The 20,509-nt window shown below is 46.2% G+C and overlaps 1 protein-coding gene across 2 annotated transcripts in view; it reads left to right on the forward strand.

The window, feature by feature from the left end:
* Positions 1 to 6,320: 6,320 nt before the first annotated feature.
* Positions 6,321 to 20,509, forward strand: part of WNT3A (Wnt family member 3A) — a 79,882-nt gene continuing 65,693 nt past the window's right edge. Inside the window, exon 1 of one of the 2 annotated variants that reach the window (XM_072329208.1) lies at positions 6,321 to 6,346. Coding sequence is in view for 1 of the 2 variants with exons in the window: in XM_072329207.1 (XP_072185308.1) it covers positions 8,234 to 8,247 (14 nt within the window). In the remaining variant the exon portion in view is untranslated. Of the gene's footprint in view, positions 6,347 to 8,142; positions 8,248 to 20,509 lie in introns of those variants that run through there. The other variant, XM_072329207.1, reaches the window with a different exon arrangement.

Here is a 20,509-nt window from a genome sequence, read left to right on the forward strand (position 1 = left end):
GTTGCAGTATTAAAGCCTCCCCCCCACCATCGGCTTTTGTGATGAAAATGGTAAGAGACACTCTCCAGGCACTGTTTTTCTCCCTTTGTCATTCAAGCTCTGCAAGGGAGAGCTCCTTTCTGTTTATTTCTCAGCCCGGAGCCCTTGTCAACACCTTGCTTGGCTGAGGTTTTAGCACCTTGATGGGATTTTTTGTGCTTTTTTTTTTTTTAACTTACTCATCCAAATCTGCCTATTCTTCTTCCTTCCCTGAGCTCAGGAAGGTCTTTCCTTCTCATTGATTGGCAATAAAGCTTTATATTGCTGCACCAGCGTCTCCTAAGGCAGAAACACCAGGCAACCCCCTGCCCACCCTTTTCCTATGAGAGCAATTTTCAGTATCATAGAATTAGAGAATCACAGAATCATAGAACGGCCTGGGTTGGATGGGACCTCAATGATCATCAAGCTCCATCCCACCCCTGTATCCATGACTCAGCCCCACTCTGTCCCCCTCTCAAACTACACAGGGCTGGCAGTACCCACTACAACAAAGTCGATCACTTCCATAACCACTTTGCCATCGTGGTATTTCACACTGAGCTGTCTGAGAATAAATCTGACATCAGACCAGTAGGAAATCTAACAGCCTTGATGCTCTTCACTTTTAAAGCACATGACAAAGGAGTTTGGAAACTTCCCACCGGGGCACCACTGCAATACTGGGCATTAGAGGAGATGCTCCCAGGCTTTCACATTGCACCCTACTTACTGCTTTTAATGTATCTTAATAAGCCTTACTGCATGCCCAAGCAGAAGTCACTCCAGTCCGGGTAGTTTTTCAGTCCTGTACTTGTCAGCAGCGCAGAGTAATCCCTGTTTAAGTTGCATATTGATTTGCAAGCACATGGCTAAATCCCAGTGCTCATCCAGAGCGATAGCATCCCTGCGTTTCAAAGAGTGCCATCAAGGAGCGCATTCACGGAGGGCTAAAACTCTGTTTCCAATTTGAATTTCTTTTATTTTCAGCTACAGGAGGAGTGAGGAGTGTGCCAGGCCCTTCTAAAAGGGGTTGCGATTAGAAAACTGCAGCATCACTGATTCGAGGCTTTAGTAAATAACTGTTTCTGTTACTGATCTTTCTGTCTCACCAATGCTTGAGATCCTTTTTCTTTCTTTCTTATTCAAATGTATATCCCCCAAACTCTCTTCTGTAAAGAGGAATTGCGTGGGGCAAAGTAAAGATATTATCATTTTAAAGCCAGTTCTTATCCCGAGGGTGATTTTAGTGGGAATCCTTTCCCCCAAAGCCCTCTTCTCCTCCTATGGTTCCCCTCTGAGAGCTGTATTACTGAAAGTCTGGGGGGGGCTCAGTCTGGAGAACTCATTGCTCCCTATGACTCCCTGAAAGGGGGGATGTAGTGAGGTGAGGTTCTGCACCTGCTTCTGGTTAACAGCAACAGGACAAGAGGAATGGCCTCAGGTTGCACCGGGGGAGGTTCTGATTGGGCATCAGGAACAATTTTTGGCTCTGAAAGAGCAATGATGCATTGGCATGGACTGCCCAGCAAGGTGGTGGGGTCAGCATCCCTGGAGGAGTTCAGGAACCATAGAGATGTGGCACTGAGGGATGTGGACAGTGGGTATGGTGGGATGGATTGGGGCTAAACTTGGGGATCTCAGTGGTCTTTTCCCTCCTTAAAGATTTGATGATTCTATGATTTGTAGTGATGTTTGTTGCAGTACTGACAGTTAATGGTGGGAATCACATTGTTTGACTTTAACTTTCTGGAACGGGGCACGTGGCTATCTGGGCTGTCTCTTTGTATCATGAATGGTGGCTGCAGGACCCCCAAAGGCCATTTGATTACACTCATTGGAGGAATTTCACTTCCACAGCCAAGAACCCCCTTTGGATTTGTACTGTTCACAAGTTGCAATCCCTCATTTGGATGCTGAGACTTGGGGAGTTGGATGTCTCCAGAAAGGGATGCAGGACCATTCACCCCCAAGACCCTAAAATGTTCTGTCAATTAAAGTGGTGAATAGAAATTAATTATTACTACTTTGGGAGTGTTCAGTTACTATCATCTAAGCCTGCATCTCCCTATGGAAGGTTATTTGTATATATAATAATAGGTTCGAGCTCTTGGAGATTGTCAGCTTCCACTGATAATTAGCAGGTTTTATCTGGCCTAGAGAAATTTGATGTAAGTAAACACATGTTGCACACACACGGCTCAGGTTAGGTATATGTTTATTGTATTCAAGTCCTCAAGGGAAAATTTCCACCGACCAGATCCTTCAGTCCCTAATTGGGAACGTTTCTGGAGTCCTCACAGGATTGCTCCTTGAGTTATAGTTACCTTCAAAGGGTCAGCTTGCCTTCAAAACAAATTGTTTTTTCCCCAAACCATATTCCTCATGAGGAAGAGCCTCACAAAAAGCCTTCCTTGCCATCAGGACCTACCCAGTTTTCCTCTTGCCACCATCCACAGGAGCTCTGCAACAGATGATGTAAGATGAGAAACTCAGTGGATTTAATAGGAAGTGACAAATTGCTACCATCACTCCCAGAGGATATTTTCCCTTCCTGCTTTGTACCTGCTCTTCAATGGGACAAGGCCAGGCATGCTGGCATCCCACCGACCTTGTGCTGTTGGGTGTGCAGGTGACAAGGACCTGGCTGCTCAGTGGCACGGTCCTAGAGCACTGTGCCTTCTGAGAACTGAATGCTAAAGGCCAGAGAAGAGATAACACCCAACATTCATCCTCCAGGGCTACAATCCTACCCTCCTTCAGACAGCCCACCATAGAGACAAGCTCCTCAGCATCTGGAGCTCTCCGGGTTCTTGAGCGGTGAGCAAAGGAAACAAAGCCCTGGTGCTGCAGCACTGCCTGTGTAGTTGGGCTGCTCTCAGGTCTGTTCTCCTGCTGTACCACTAGGTGGGCCAGAGCTACACGGTGAGAGGCTTCTCCCTACCTCCTGCAGGACACGGGTGTGCAGGTGATGGGGGACAGGGACATTAAAGCCAAGGGTGCAGGAAGGGAGCAGGGAAAGGCGACAGGGAGCCTTTGGTTTCACCCCGAGCCTTGCTGTTAGTCAGGCCCTACAGGGAGAGGTCTCCTGTCCTGACAAGGTGACCATCTCAGGCACATCAACATACAATGGACTGGTGGCAAGAGTAACAGAACAGCTCCATTGCTGGTTCAAGGCTTGGTCCTACCATCTACTGCCCCTCTAAAGCAGTTAACAGTGCCAGCAGGTAGAGCTGCAAGCACACCCAGTGTAAGAAAGGAACCCTCTCCCCAGATCGCTTTTGCCTTCACTGATGGTGAGGTGACAGAAGCTCGAGTGTAGAAAGGGCCATAGGGAATGAACATCCATCTGCTCTGTTCTGCAGCAGGTCTTGTGCAGCGCACTGCAGCTCTCTGGGTTCTCTGCTTCTATTAAACAGAAAACCAAGCCCTGTGTCTTAATCCTTCCCACCCTCAGTTCTGGACCATCCTATGTTTCTCTCTAAATACTGTGATCAGAGGGCAGCAGTGCCATCTACTTAATATAGGAACGTTTTGATGGGAAACCAGGAGCAACCAAAACCCCAGTCTGTCATTGGCACAGAATAACCTGGACAGATGGGTCAGAGGTTTTAGGCACTGTCAGATGTACGCTGCCCACTTGTAGATGGGGACAACTTGTACCCTATGGAGCTGAGATTCTCAGATCCCAGAGAGGAGGCAATAGCCTGTAGTCACCTCATTGAACTTCAGCCATCTGGAGACTGAAAACGAAATCTGAAATAGAGAGGAGTACAACACCAAATACAGTCCACCTCACCTACCACAGGCTACAGCCTTCGGTCAGCTGTGTTGCTCAGGTTTCCTTTGCTTCATTGGCCATAGAAGCAGCCAAGAGTATGGGAGCAGTATATGGACAGCTACAGTCTCAGAAGTCAGCAAGCAAATCTGGTGATCACCCTGCTGGGCACCATGGCAAGTTGTTACTCCACCAGGACTGAGATTTGGTGCTCACCACTGAAGATCCACAACTCAGAACTTCCCTATAAGCAGAGCAAAGAAGCCAAGGCAATGCTGTAGGCATAGGATCATAGAATCATGGAATCATTCGGGTTGGAAAAGACCTCTTAGATCACCTCGTCCAACCATCAACTCACCAAAAGACAGATCCTGCCAACCTGAAACACATGTCCCAGTGCTGGTCCGAACATTTGGAAGAGATGTGGATGGGATGGAAACCAATGGTTCAGCCAGGGTTTGAGGTCAGGCCCAAAAAATCACTCTTGGAAGAAAGTGCTGCTGATTTCAGCAATCAAATGCAAGAAGTCCTGAACCTAGACAGCCTGTGGCAGCCTTTTTCCTGTCTTGAATACAATTTGTCCCTTAAAGGGCACTAGTTCAGCGGTACTGCTGATAAAAGGTAATGAGCCTACAGTAGTTCCCAGCTCGGAGAATAGCTATCATACACCCAACTGCCTTTTTATCAGCATGATTAAAAGCAGTTGACGTCAGAGCAAGTGGCAGTGCTGCCTGCCGAAGGAATCAGTGTGATCCTGCTTTGTGTGTGTGTGTGTGTGTGTGTGTGCCTATGACAAAGTGGATTATCTCCATCCTGCCCCGCCAGCAGCTGCGGGGCTGAGAGGGAAAAGGGAGAGTGGCTGAATGTGTCCCTTCAGGTGAAGTTGCCTGGTGCTTCCTGGTGGGAGGAGCGGAGGCTATGGGGGATGTTTAAGTCTCTCCCCAGGAACAAAAGGAGGGGAGATTAGCTCGACTCCTGCAAGGGATGCATGTCGGACCCTTCCTCCTCGTTTGCACCTCGCCGGGACCCCCAAGCCAAGGCTGGTGTCTGGGGGTCTGTGTGTGCGTGTATGTGTGTGTGTGTGTTCCTGTCTGCAGTGTGAGCAATTTCACTTGAAAAGACAGAGAAATCCCCTCCTATGAAAGTCTCAGCTTTTGGTTCTTCCCAGTAATGCTATAATTGGATGGGATTTTCTCTAATACAGAGGGAAAGTCCTTAAGATGATTTTTTTTACGCACCGCCACCACCATCACCACCTTCCTCCTTTCTTCCTCACCTTTCCTTATGCAACGAAACTCCCTTCTCCCTCCCCAGATCCCATCACTCCCAGTGCACCCAGCAGCACCGGCACTGCAGGGATTTAATGGGAGAGCATCAGTTCCTCCTCTGGAAGCAGCGAGCTCAGATCGGCTGCAGCTCGGCTGCACGGGGCGATTAGATCTCAGCACACTTGCCAGCGCTCCCATTTGCAATCACTTGTCATCCAAGCCTAAAGAAAATAATCAGGGCCCGACCCCTGCCAAATTCCCAATGATTTAAATATCCCCGTATGAACTGCGTTTCGAGTGTAATTTCACTAGAATGAGTCTATCTCTCCATCTAGCTAAACACAAGCACATCTTTATATATATGCATATAAAGCTTTCTGTGTGTAAATATAAATATTCCTCGCGAAAGGAAAATAGGTATGCAATTGTTAGTGAGAAAGAAAGCGCATTTTGATTTGAGCAAAGGCACGGCTGCGAGCCTTCCTCCAACCCAGTCATTAAAACCGTACCTCTCTTTGTTCCGTGTGAGCCACAGAGATGTTCTGATCCACAGATAAAATGCAACCGTGTCAAGACAAGGAATTTAAAAAATAGCAATAATAAAAACATAAGGTGAGAAAAAAAAGAAAATAATGTAATAATAAAAATAAAAGGTGAAAACCCAACGCGCCGCATCCGCGGACCCCAAAACATCGCGGAAAATGGGATCCTTGTTGTTATTCTGGGGACAAAACATCCCCAAGCCCATCCGGTGTGCCTCCATCCTCCTGCTTGCTCCTCTCCAGCCCCTTTCAAACTACCCAGGGGAAGGGGAACGGCTGTCAGCTGGGTGACACTCGCTGACGGACACCGCCAGCTTCCAACAATGTGTCCCAGAGGAGCAGCAAATCGAAGCGCACACCCCGGCCGGAGCAGCTACGTCTTTATAATCATATTCCCAATGATGGCTTTTTTTTTTTTCCTTCTTTCCACCCCAATGAAAACATGATGGTATCAGAACCCAATTCACCCCGCCCGGCACCGCCACCGCAAAGAGAGAAAACAGTGGCGATGTGTAGAGAGAGAAATGAATACAAACAAACAAACAAAAAGAAGAGATCAGTGACTGCAGCCCCGTGGGGTGGATCTGGTGGATGAAGTCGTTTACAGACGGTGGTGGAGCGGTGGAAAAGTCCGGGTTGGGACTGCAACAGTGGGGATGGTGTGGATGGACCCCGTTGGGATTTGCATGGAAGAAGTGGATTTCGGAGCAGAGGTCTTCGCTGGAGCTGTGGGATCTCGGGTTGGTTGGAGTGGTGGGGAAGGGGGGTGCGTGGATGGGGTTTGTGTGTTTGGGAGCAGGGGGGGAAACGCTCTATTTCTTTATTTGTGTGTGATCAGGAAGAAAGGAGGAAAAGGGGAAAAAAAAACCCAAAACAACAAAAACCAAAACCCAACAAAAAAACAACCCAAAGTTACTAGAAAGTCGTTCGGAAGGGGAGGAAGAGGAGAAGGCAGAGCGGTAAGAAGGGAGCAACGGGAGGAAATAACGATTTTAAAAGGGAGGAAAAAAAAAAAAAAAAGAAAAAGAAAAAAAAAAAAAGAAAAAAAAATCCCCACAACTTCACACTTTTTTTTTTTCCTTTTTTTTTTTTTTTTTTTTTTTTTTTTTTTTTGCATTTTAGTCGCTTCAACCCAGGGAGCGAAATCCGGGCAGGTTGTTATAGCTACCCAAATCCACAGGGGTCCCCCCTGTCTATTTAAACCCCCTAAATCTTCCTTCCCCTTATTTAAAACTACATTTTATCCCTTGGCTTGTGGGCCAACGTGCCCCCTAATGAGTATTAAAACACTATCTCCTCGCAATTAGCTCATTCCTGACTTCGCGCTCCTGATTGACAGAACAAGCCAAAGCATCAGAATTCTCCCTTTGGCAATAAGTGCTGATTGGGTCCTTTTTTAAGAGAGAGCTACTTCAAACTTTTTTTTTTTTTTTTTCTCTTTCTTTCCTTCTTTTTTTTTTTTTTTTTTTTTTTTTTTTTTTTGTTTAATATTTGCCTTCAGTGCTTTGGCTGAGAGAAGGGGTTGGGGTTTGTTTGTTTTTTTTGGTTTTTTTTTTTTTGGTATTTTTTTTTAATGCGTTTTTTTTTTTTTTTTTAAACCTCTCCGAGATTTTTTTATTTATTTATTATTATTATTATTCCTTTTTTTTTTTTTTTTTTTTTTTTTTTTTTTTTACCTTGAGAGTAGCAGAGGAAGGGAGAAAGAAAGAAAGAAAGAAGAGAGGATTTACCTGGTCGGGTCGAGTTCACTTCATTTGACTTCTTCCTTTTTATTTTTTTTTTTATTTTTTGTATTCTTATTTTTATTCTTTTTCATATCTTTTCCTTGGGATAAAGGATTATTATTATTATTCTATTATTAAAATAATCATCCCGCCTCGGAAAGAAAAGAAACTTTTGGCAACTCCGGTTTAAAGAGGGGAAAAAAAAATAAGGAAAAAAAAAAAAAAAAAAAAAAAAGACAACTTTTCATCAATGGCCTCTTTTGGATATTTCCTGTTTCTCTGTGGGTTGAGTCAGGCTCTGTCAAGTTACCCAATCTGGTGGTAAGTTTTATTCTTCTTCTTCGTTGTTGTTGTTGTGTGTGTGGTGTTGCTGTTGGGTTTTGTTGGTTGTTGGCTTGTTGGTTTTTTTTTTTTTCCTCTCATTTTCATTTATTTTCCCCTCCTCTGTTTTACTTTGCAACCCCTTGCGCTCACCGTGACTTGAAATTCTCCTTTCGTTGCCACTCAGCTAAAGGAGGTGGGATTGTTCCAGCGCCAGCAAGCTCTTAGAACCTGCATTTCACCTCTTTTATTTATGCATTCGCTTTGTTTATTTTGACTGGGTTATACCTGAGCTCTCCTTCTCCCGCTGTAGCAGAGCGGGAGCGATCGGAAAGTTCTCCTGTTTTCCTTTCTTTCTTTCTTTTCTTTTTTTTTCTTTTTCTTTTTTCTTTTCTTTTTTTTTAAGCGCTTTGATCCTCTCCTGTGCAGAACAAAAGGCGCTGCCTGAATTAAAGAGATAATGATACAAGTTGACATGAGCATTTCAAGGTGATTTCGAGCCAGTCAGGTGGAAGGAAAGGGGGGCAGAGGATGGAAAGATGTCTTTTCCCCCCTTCGCTTTAAGGGATATGCAGGGAATGAATGGGAAGAAAGAGGTGAGAGGGGCACAGCGACCTGCGCGGAAGGCAGCGGAAAGTTGCGCGGTCCCAACTTTGGGGTGGGTTGGGGGGGGGGGGGAGACGAAAAAGGCACTTTCGGTCTCTTTTTCCTCACCCTACGCCTTTAAGAAGGTTTTTATTATTATTATTATTCTCCTCCCCACCAAAAAGAAAAAGAAAAAAAAATAAAAAGAGAAAAAAAAAGAAAGCAAATGGTGCAGGGCAAGGCATGTAACTGCACGATCTGCTCTAATTACCCCGCGGAGGTAATTGGGCTGAGGGAAGCCCTTAGAGCAGGGAGGGAGAGCCGAGAGGGGAAGGCGCAAAGCGGGTTCTGCGCTTCTCCGGCGGCTGCGCGGGTGCGGAGCGGTCCGGTGGTGTTTGTAGGGTGATGGTGTTGATTGGAGGGGGGGGAGAGATTGGGGTGAGCCCGCGGTGGGACAGAGCTCGGGGATGGAGCTGGGGCGGTGCTGCGGGACACCGGCAAAATATGTGTGTGTATATAGATATCTATATCTATCTCGGTTGTTCTTTTGACGCGCCTCTGCCGCTAAAGGAGGGAGAGGGTTTCGGGTGAGCTGAGAGCGGTGTGTTGAAGGCAGAGTCCCTGCAACTATGTCAGGTATGTCTGAGAGCAGAGGGAAATCGTTGGGATGGGAGAGAGGCCATAAAATGCAAATACGCGCTTGGGAAGACAGGCAGAAAGAGCAGCACCTGGACGGGAGTCATTAAAAAGCGATCTTTTATTCCCAGCCACCATCTAACTTATAATTAGAAACTCCGGTTGCATTCCTGATTGGAGAAGGAAGCGCATTCCTTCAATACCAACATAAATATTCCCCTGTCACCCGGCGAGGGGCTGAGCCCGCAGCTCAGGGTGCGGGTCGGACGGGGGGGGGGGGGGGGGGTTACAAGAGGCAGGATTTGGTCCGAGCTCACATCGCTATGCGCGGGGGGACCGAAGCGGTGATGCTTTTTCCCCTCTCTCTCTATGTATTTTCCTATTCCCCCGACCCCCCTAACCCCCCTATGCTTTCCCCCGGTGCCGTCCGGAGTTTTTAGACGTTTATTTAGCAAAGAGAGCAAAACCCCCTCAGGCGATGGAAATGCAAAGGTTCGGGGTGGGGATGGGGGGGGGAGTCGGGCCGGGCGCTGTTCCGCGTGCTGCTGCCTTCCCCCCATGCACATCCCTGTCCCACTTTACTGATCCTCAAAACGAGACGTAAAACCCGCAGCCTCCCCTTGGCCGGAGCAGGGGGAAGGGGGGTTGTAAAGGCTCCAAGGGCTGCGTGGTGGCACTCGGGACAGCCCCATTCACATCACAGGGGTGGGAACGCAGACCTCTTCCTCGGAATCGTTGTGTTCTGCAAGGACAGCTCGTTTCCAGTCTATTCAATTGAGAAAATCGATAGGCTATCTATCTTTCTCTTATTTGAACTGAAAGCCGTCCTTTTTTCGTCCTTATTTATTTATTTTTAAATGACATGTTTTCGTTATTTTTTAGTAATTTTTTTTTGTTTGTTTTATATAGAGCACAGACTGTTTCAGTCTGGAAGCTCGAGCAACAAACCTTTCTCCTCAGACATCTCTGTTTAAAGCCTCCCCGACATCTGCTCACAGCCACATGACTGCTCGGAGCAGAAAATCCCCCACTCACCATCCCCAAATTGTCTCCCCCCTCTATGAATTAAGAGTTCCTAATTAAAACATAACCTCACCCCAACGCCTGCAGAGCGATGGATGCTCGCTCTGCTCCCAGCTTGAGCAAAATCAAGGACTGAGAAACGATGCTCCCCTGTAGGGTTTGGTTAATTATTCTCCCCGAGGAAAGAAATTGGGGGAAACACCAAGCATGTATCTGTCAGGGGGAGCAAGCAGGCATGTGGATGTTACTGTAATTGCCTCCAAGCAGAGCTCCCTGCTTGGCTTCTCTGTTCGAGTTGCCATTCCCACCGTGGCATAGAGGTACCTGCTTAAAACAGGGTTTGTGTGGTGCTGGGTGGGCTCTGCACAGCCCCCGGTCTATGGGGGAAAATGTAGAATAAGAGAAGAGAAAAAAAATCCCCCCTTGGAGCTGCTGTGCTTTGCCTGCATCTTTCAGTGTCAATGTGGGGGGAAAAGCTGCGTGAGCTTCCCAAAATCAGATAATTCCTACATTGCGTGCTTTCAGAAAGGGAAGAAATAGGATTTAGGAATAACGTAGAAGGGACAGGATGACAGGGAGGCGGGTGATGTTGGGACTGAGGTGGTAAGTTAAGTTGGCAGGGACGTGCCGGCGTGATTTATTGCAGCACTGTCACTGCATGGGACTTTCCCCAGCACAGCACTGCGCTGCGTTGCACTGTGTCACTTAAAGGAACCCCCGAAGGCTCTTTTGCACTGAGATCAATAGCACAATAGTAATAATAAAGCTTTATTTATTTCAAATGTCAGCGTTCTTTGTTTGTCTAAAAATAAAAAGAGAGAGCGGAGAGGGTGAAGGAAGGAGAATTAGGAAATGCAGAAGCAGAATTCATGAGCAGAAAGCATTAGATGTCCCCTGTCCTGCTGGGGTCCAGGCACGAGTAGTGGCATCACAGTGCTACAGCTTTTCCCAGCTAATTTGTGTTGCTTTGACTGGCTGCCTTCACATGCAATGGAAGAAATATGAATAGATTTTATTTCTTTAGCTGATGGCATGAGGTCAGACTCGGTATTGGAGACAGTCAGAGAGTGAAGAAATGGCTCAGGAGGAAGAAGGGTTTGATTCAGGAAGAATGGTGGGATGCAGGTGATGCAATGTGAACTGGTTGGGGTGCACTGGAAGCCCCACGTGAGATATCCTAGGATCATTAAGGTTGGAAAAGATCACTAAGAGCACCTCATCCAGCCATGAAGTGAAAAGGAAAAAGGATCAGAGGTTGATAGGAGAGATCTGGTGGAGCTCCTATCTCACCTGCTGCTCTCTGTACCACCTAAGTGAGGTGAGATGGCACTGGCCTCCTAATAAGCTGGGTTAAAAGATGAGCAGTAACTGCTAGCAGCTGAGTGAAAGCAGCGTCACTGAAGAAAGACAAGAAGGATGTGTGTGTTAGGGATATTTTCCTAACTTCCACCTCTTTTCCATTGATTTTAGCTTCTTACTGCTCATTGTCCAAGAGTGGTCAAAGCAGAACTGTTGGTTGAACCATCCGTGTAGGATGAGATTGGCCAAAGCTCTGCAATCACCATTTTGCAGCCTTGAAGGCTTTGAAAAGGTGATCCATTTTGTCTTTCCATTCCTACTCCTCGTGCTTCAAGAAATATGAACTTCTAGGAGTAGGGTGGGAGGGCAGCCTCGCTAATGGGAGGATACACTGTGGGAATCATTCCATCAATGTGCGGGTGCCACAACTGAATGTTTCCCTGAGAGCTGAATGGCAACACTGCAATAAGAGCAGTACGCAGACAAAGTCCCAGCTTGTGCCATGTTTCAGGTCTCTCCTGGCATTTGTCCCCTTTAGGGTGGGGGAAACAGCCTCCAATCTGCACTGGGCTGGGTGAAAGCCAAGCCGGGTTCTGGATCCCATGAAAAACACAATCCTTTTTTTTTTTTTTTTCATGACAAATCCTAGAGAATGGAGCTGAGTCTTGGCAGGCTCCACACTTGAGAAACCAAAGCTTAGGTTTGGCAGAGAGTGAGCACGTTAAGTGAGAAATGATCATTCCTCGTTAACTGGGAGGGAGGCAGAGCCATGGAAGGTCACCCAAGGGACAACATGAGCCATGCACGTTGACATCAGAGCTCCTAAAGCAATCTGTAGAGCTCAGAAACGTGAATTGCATCTACCCTTTCTTCCTCTGATCAATTAACTCGAGCTGAGGATTTTGACATTTCCAAGGCAATGGCATTCATCTTCATTTCCTCTGCTACTGCAGCAGGTTGCAGTGTGATGTTAAACAGACGTCATGCTCCTCTGCTGAGGTGGTTGCATGCGGTGCAATCCCTGTGCATGCACTCCTCTCCCACCCTTGCCCCAAGGGTTGGGAATTGCCTCTATAAATATAATACCTATGTTACAACAGTGTCTTACACGGCCCCTTTCTGCCAGACAGTGTGTCATCACAGAATGATGCTTTAGCCTTTTCTCAGGTACCAACTCTCCTATTATCTTGGATACTCCTATGCACAGCAGGGTCAATTTGCACCTAAGCAGCAATGGGCACAGAGGCCACATGGGCTGAGGAGACCTTTCTGCATCAGTATAAGTAGTAGAAAACTGTTCCTGTCTTGTCCGTGCTTGAGATGTAGTGTGCAAAGGCAATGGACCAAAGCATTGGCTCAAGAAAAGAAAGTATTTTCTAACAAAGAATAAAGAAATGTGAACTATTTACTTTCTGCACAGTTTCCATGTTCATGGGTGCTATTGCAGTGCACAGCATGAGGCAGAGTAGAGAGCTGGTTGCTTCGGGGCAGTAGATGTTCATGTCATAGATGGGTCCCATTCTCCTCTCCCAGCTCTTGTGCCACCTTGATGTTACATTTCACCCCCACACACGGCATTTTCCAAACTAAGCTGTAAAACTAGGCCTTGGAAACGAACCATGAATCATAGGATGGCTTGGGTTGGAAGAGACCTCCAAATCATCTTGTTCCAAACCCCTGCTGTGGGCAGGGTTGCCAACCAGTAAATCAATCACTAGATCAGGTTGCGTAGGACCCCATCCAGCCTGGCGTAGAGCTTGGAAATGGCCACCGTCCCTGCTTTCTGTTTGGAATAATAATAATAATAACCATTATTATTATTATTATTATTAGACATTTTGACTGATCTCTCAAGAGTCAGGCTAGAGAAACCTTTGATTTTACTTTGAGTCTGTGCTCTCTTTCAGGAAAGGAAAGACAAAAATTGCTGCTCTTGCCCTGGATGTGCCAGGAGAAACAAGGCTGGTATCACCATCCCAAATCCATGGGAACTTCTTCCTTCTTGCATCCCTTTTCCCACAACTGCAATGAGCTAATTAGGCCCAGAGCAGCAGAGAAAGGATGATGTTCTGTACTAGGCCTCACCAGGAGCAGGTGTGTTACCTTTGTGTTTACAAGAGGGTGAGGAAAGCCCAATAGGACAACTATGTGTCCAAATACCCACTTCCACCTCACTCAGCACTGGCATTCCTCAGGGATAGTTGCACTTGCTTGTGTCACTTGAGTGCATGATTCAGATGTCCTAGCCACGTTTCATAGGTCTTTTTATACAGCATAATGACAGCACTTAAGGAGTATTGCACAAGTGTGCTACGGGGGAAATCCTCCTGGCTCTGAGTCACAGGAGCTCCATTTGGACAGATAGGTTTCTGCAGTGAGTGGACTCTGAGCGATATAATGGACTTGCTCCCACCAAAATCCACATCATGGTTTCCTTGCTGGAGCAGGATTGGGTTCATGTGCTTGCTCTGGAGCCAAAAAGAACCCCATAGACCTGGAACTGGAGAAATGTGTAGGTCTGGAGATATTCACTGTAGAGACAGGAAAGAGTCTTCTAGGCCCAGATAGACCCAGAATGTCTTTGGGAATGGTGGAACTTGGTGTTCCCTGCCCAGTCAGATAAGGCTGGTGTCACAGTGATGGTGCCAGTAAAAAAAAAGCCCTGAAATACAGTGGAAGTTGAGAGGGAGAGGTACGGACCAGAGCACGTTTATCTTGTCCGTGTGCTGTGCTCAGGTAAGGTTGGATGGAGCACTGCCCAAGGCTGTGCTCACTAATAGAAGCTCTGCTCTTCTGGCACCTCTGAGGGCCAAATGAAGGCTCAGGGTCTGTAAGATCCACAACAATTGCACTCAGGGAGGGCTTCCCCCAACAGCCAGGGCTTTGCTGGGTCAGGCTCAAGGTTAGTCCGCTTCTTCCAAATGTTTCCATCCAGACTGGGTCACTCACACCTGTTTTCTTCCCTTCTGCCCCTTTAAAAGTGGCAAGGTTTGCTGGTTTGCTTTAAATTCTGTTATAACCTAAGTGAAACACACAAAAAAAATCAGCAGCTCGCTGGCTCGCTCCAAATTCTACCAGGGCTTGCAAAAAAACAAAGGAATGGAAAAGGAACCAATGTGTTAACTCCCTTGTTTTGAACTCCTAACATAGGACACTGTCTTTAAAAACGGCCTTTAAGCCAGGGGAGAGCGTTATGCATCACAAAGACACTGTTTGTCTCTTCCTCTTGTTCCGCTACCTGCATATTCGCAGGCCCTTTCCCACTTGGATGTTGCCTGATACCCAGGAGAGCACTTTGCATTTGTAGAGCCCAGGCCATCAAAGAGTTCAAGGTGCCTTTGGTCCCCTCATCACAGTTCCTGTTCTGGTATCCATGACAGTCAGTTGTGCTTTTTATGATATATTGGTTATATATATTTTTTTTTGTGGGGATGCTGTTAATCTTTCCCAGCGTGCTTACACCTCTTCCATACTGTACTGGTGCAAAATGCTTTTGCTCTCATTGCATCTTTGCATACTCTGAAGCTTCACTACAAGGTCACATCCGTGTGTGGGCTGGTTCTCCTCTCACAGACCTCACAAGGTGTCCCAGGTATCTGGAATGGCCATTTCCCCTCTTCCATGGAGGGAAGTCAGGTTTTCCTCAGAGGCTCAGAGAGCGCCTCAGGGGTTCTTTGAGCTCAGATCATGGGAGACCTCCACATTTCTAGCCTGACCCCGTGTCTGTCACAGGATATGGAAGCTCAGCCCTTCCCCATGCATCAATCCTAGTGTTCATTTTAAGCTTGTCTTGCAGGAAAGGTGTCTAATCCCAAAGTGAAGATGCCTGGTTTTCCATCAGGTGTCCAAGCGTAGGTGTCTACTTTCAGTTCAGATGCCCAATGGCATCCTATTAGTCCTCAGTGGTCCGGAGGGAATCATGTAAGATCCAGAGATGCCACGCTCCTTTTTGAGCAGTAGATGGAAGCCAATCTGGTAAACCCTACAGCATCTCAGTTGCTCTTGATGCCTATCTGCAGGCAGCTGAGTGAAGTCCCAGGGTGGAATTAACTTTATCCATTACATGTCAGCAGTTTGGATGTCTCCATCCAAGCCAGGTGTTTTTGGCTTTGTTTGCACTTTCTGGTGCAACTCATGTGTCAATCCTTTGAAGGAACATGGGATGTGACTGGTTAAAATCTCTGTTACTCTGAAAGAGCTGAGGCAGTCAGCTCAGAGACATCATCTCCAAGGGCACTGCTCAGATTGTTCCCAAGAGAGGGATTCCCCTTTGAGAATGTGCTCAAATTCCCTTTGAGAATGTGCTCATTTCACTATTTTCTTGCTGCTAAAATAAGAACTCAGTTTCTAATTGCTTGGCTAAAACACACCTAAAATCAAGTCTTGGACTTTATCTTCTCCCTCTATTTTAACAATAGCTTACTGGTGTACTGGAATGGGTGCTTGGTTGATATGATCATACTGTGCTTTCACAGCAATGTGCATGCCTTCCAGGCTAAAACCACCCCTATCCTCAGCAGTTTCACCCTGTCTTATTTGCTACCATGTCTCAGCACCACTGCTGGAAGCCTAAGCAGCTTGAATGTTTTGCGGCTTTCTCTGTATCACGTTTAATCCTGTTTCTAATCCAGCACACTCTGGAGCACAAATACATCTTCCCCGGCTCTTTATCTTCTGTTGTCAGACACACCCAGAGTCTTCCATCTTCCAACCACATCCACAAGTCATTGATGCAAGTTTGTAATGGGAGCTCAAATGAAAACTTGAAAAAATTAGATTCAAAATGTCATTCTTGCATCTCCATCAAGTTGCGTCAGCAGAGGACACAGTCATTCCTTAAGAGATGAATCTGCATCTCAAAGAGTTTGTCTGGCTTTACTTTACTTTCAGTTCTCTGAAATCAAACCCTTTCTCTCTTCCCGGTCTGAATTTTACATTTCCAGTTTCGGATTTCTTTTCCATCTCTTTTAGAGGATGCAGTTCTAATGGCAGAGGTTAGGCATACTCAGGCTGCCAAGGAATCTGCTGTTATTCAACAGAATTGCCATTCTGGGACAGAGCAGTAAGAAAAGGCAGAAACCACTTCTGCTATAGCCAAACCCAAGGAACAAAGCCAAACAACAGTGAGCAGAGCAGGAGTTTCTTCTGCTACCAGAAGCGTGCACCTTGTCTAATAGAGATATTTGCTAAGGGGTGGGAAGGCAGGAACGAAACTCCCTGAACAGCTGCCAAGCCCACCATTCAGTTTTTCCCTCTGTCCCCAGAAGAGCAACAATAGAGCCTGTTGCTAGACACTGTCGTGTGGCATGACTGAGAGCAACTCCAAATCCTCGTAGGCTGAGGATGCGTATAAGGAAGCATTTCTATTTTTTACAGGACTTTATTAACTTGGGAAGAAGCGAGGCAGTCTAAGATCTTGCTGGACAGGTGAGGTCCTCTCCAAAGCCCAGTGAAAGGTGATGAGATGTCACTATCAGATAAGGTCTGGAGAATTTACTGGGAGACCCACTGTTGCTTTAGAGGCACAAAAATCCATTTAATGGGTGTTAGAACTAGACGATCCCTTCCAACCTAAGCCATTCTGCAATTCTGGGAGATACAGATTTGATCCTTGTCCCTTCTGGAGGAGAATCTTTCATATTTAGCAGTCTCTAGCCAAGTTTTCTTTAGAGTTATCAGTGAGAAATAGGATGCTACTCATCTGACATATGTTAGGCATTCTCCTTCGGATGGGATGAATCACTCCTCAGCTGTGCCAGTTTTCTCACCATTGCCTGCAACAGGATCCTGGGTGATGAGGTCAGACAAACATATCTCATTTTATACAGATGAATTCAGCTCCCTCTTTTCTTCTCTATGATTCCACTACTAAAAGTGTGTACTCAGTGATCCAGATAGACATGTAGAAAGTTAAGAGGATACTCCCATTGGAAGACTGTTTTTTAAACCCCAGTAGTTAGCAGTTCTTTACATCTTTAGAGACTGAACTGTCTCTAGAAATCTGTTGCTTAAAGACCTGGTGTCACATTCCACACTGGTACAGAAGAGCTAAGGAAAATTCCCATATAATAGAAGGGCATTTAAAGAGATTTCCTATGAAGTATCATTCTCTGGCACGTTCTTCCATAAGAAGAGTAGACCCATTTGTCTTGAAAGACTGTACTTTACCAATCTGTACCAGGAGAGATTTTTAAGGCCTTCTTACGCTCCTATTTACAAATAGTGTCAAGCTAGGAGGAAAATGGCAGCCTGAAGCCATTGAGTGCACTGCTGCAACCCGAGCAATCAACTGATTTTATTGAGCTGCCCCTTGTCTGGGGATTGCGGTGATGGGTCGATTAATACTTTGAGCTCATTCTGAATGTAGGAGAAAGTGGATTAGCTCTGCTGCTTTGTTGAAGTGCTCACTTACTTACCTTCACAGAAGAAGGGTGAGCAGCACAGATGTAACTGTCTAACTGTTAGGCACCTTGGGCTAGTTGAGATACATCCCACCGTGGTGCAACAACTTCTGCCATCATTAAATCATTCAACCCTGAAATCATCTCATTCACCCTCAAGTGCCACAGGCTGGGTTGAATATACCTAAATCACAGCCACAAAGAAGCAATGGGTAGGAGAGGTAGTTAGCACTGAGTCATTACTAACAATAACATCAGCTGGGCAAGGAAGGAGTTTACTGGATCACAGTGTTTTTCTAACAGGTCAGGTCGTGGATATTAACAGATTGATTGCAAAACCTGAAAGTCACTAACAACAGGAGACTAAGGGTGCTGTGGGAGTGAAAGAGCCACTCAGGGAGTGGCCTGAAAAGGTAACATGGACCAGACAGATGGGGGCAAACAACTGAGCTGAAAGAGAATAGATAAGGCACATTAGCAGAAGATTAGGAATCAGACAGGGGAATGCTAATTCAGTGCCCACTGCAATCCTTGGTGTAACTTGCCCACAGGCATATTGGGAAGTCTGTGATAGAAACGAGCAGTCAGTTCATCTGTCCCACTGATGTAATGTGAGGCCAGAAGCCTCCTGGTGAATGAAAGGTTCCATTTCAGTTGTAATATAAAGCAGTGCGCTGGAAGCACAGCATTCTAACAGTTCCACTGCGATTACAAGTAAACTGCAATGTCTACAAGCAGACCTTCCAAACTGTGGGATGGAAACTAATTCAAGGGTTATATAGTCTGGCATGCATTTACAGCCACAGATACATCTCAGCTGATTTACCTGTGGTGTCTGCCACCAATGGTGCTGTTAGTGATAGCTCCTATTGCCTCTGACATTGGCACTCACCTGGAACAAACTGAGAACGTTGGATCTGTTCTCTGTTCTCCAATAATAGATTTCTTGCAGGCCAATGCAGACTCCTGTTTGGGCATGTGCATGGAAGAGTCCAGTTGTGTTCATTTTTAATACAAGAAGGGTAGGACAGCGTGCAGGACCTTGACAGTGTAATGAATTTTAAACTCTGTGTTAAACCAAGGGAAAAGATAACCTGGGGTAAGGCACTTCCTTAGGACATGAGACCTATTGATCTTTGTTCTCTGCCCTACACAATCCTGAACAAATAGCTTGGTGCCCTGGATGGATGAAAATAATCCCATGTCAACGTGCAGCATGGGGTGATGGAGCAGAGACTGAAACACAGAAGAGCTGTGCTGGACTTGCTTTGAGTCACTGCTAGGACAACAGCCAGGGCAGCAGGACACTTGTGAGTCAGTATGACAGAAACCGTGAGTGAAGAGTTTAAGTTTGCTCACTGTACTACATACACTACAGTGGATGTGCACAACATTTATGTACTTCAGTCATGCTGAGCACATCCTATCCCAGAACTGGACATCTCATCTGAAGTAGTCATCTAAGTTCCCTTTCTAGTCAATGAATGAAAACTGACACTTCCTCGCTGTGATTCACCAGACCTATCCGTGATGCCAATCACACTGCCAACGCAATGAGTCTCTCTGTAGCATCTGGTTCTCTGTGCTGGTGATAGAACCAAGATGACTGCCTGGGTGGCTGACTTCTAGATTAACAAGGTTAGATCAAATGCTAAAGCCCAAGCATTCTCAGTTTCTTAAACTCATATAGATCCCTCAGCCATGGGACCCCATAGACAAGGAATTTGTGTTTCTGTGAAAGTCTGTTGTTGTTTGCTGTGGTTCTAGCTGACAGTGCAAAAGCTTGTTCAAGAAACACACTCTTGCAGAAGCATCACTGGTCAAATAAATAGTCATTTGGATGAATATTTGGAACCAGTAAAGAACTGCTAGGTGGATGTGGGATGTGGCTTAGTGGGCATGGTGGGGTTGGGTTGGACAAGATGATCCTATTGGTCTTTTCCAACCTTCACGAATCTATGACTCACAGAATCACAGAATCACAGAATCACAGAATGACCCGGGTTGGAAGGGACCTCAAGGATCATGTAGTTCCAACCCCCCTGCCTAGCAGGGCCACCAAACATACGTCTTTACTAGATCAGGTTTCCCAGAGCCCCGTCCAACCTGGTCTTGAACACCTCCAAGGACGGGGCATCCACAACCTCCCTGGGCAGCCTGTTCCAGGACCTAACCACTCTCCTACATTCCATGTACCACGATAGATAGTACTCTCAAGAACAACCACAGTCAGTTCCAGTGTGGTGGAAGAGTGGTAGAAGTCATGCGAACAGCCCTTTAAACTGCCTACATTGCAGGGCTGTGCACAGGTTTTGCTGTTAAAACTTCTTGGCTGCTAAGTTAGGCATGATTTTAGCTGTAGGCATAACTATGCTAAGTTAGACACAATTATTACTATTGGGAGGGAATAGATATAGACACCTTAGGTGTCGTAGGTGTAATTTCCAGTCAGTGTTGCCTCTTTCTCTGTGAAATTCAGACCCTGTTTAAAATGCAGAGGTGGAATGGGAGAGCTTGTGCAAGGAGAAGGATGTCCTTCAGGACATGTGCTTTGTGGCACTGGAGGAACTGGAAGGCCAGGAGAAGGGATGAACTCTTGGAAGGCTCTCAGCTACCTTACTCCATCTCTCACAGCTGGCTCCTGCAGAAGCCAAGGCTCAAGCCATCCTGCTGACTGTTTGCTGGACCCCTCATGACATTTGGGTCCATCAACCAAGTGAGTTTTGTTTGGCTCAAGTTCTGGGAGATGCTGGGTAGGCACAAGTCTCACAGAAAGCAGAAGAGACAAAAAGGTTGCTCCAAACTCAGAGTCAGGACTAGATTTCCCTTGAGTTTGACCTGTCTTTGGATTAGAAGCTGAACTCCTTTAGGTCTTGATCCTGCAAATTGCTTCGTACTTTGATTCCAGGCCAGG

The sequence above is a fragment of the Excalfactoria chinensis genome, chromosome 2 (genome assembly GCF_039878825.1).
Source record: "Excalfactoria chinensis isolate bCotChi1 chromosome 2, bCotChi1.hap2, whole genome shotgun sequence".
Lineage (NCBI taxonomy): Eukaryota > Metazoa > Chordata > Aves > Galliformes > Phasianidae > Excalfactoria > Excalfactoria chinensis.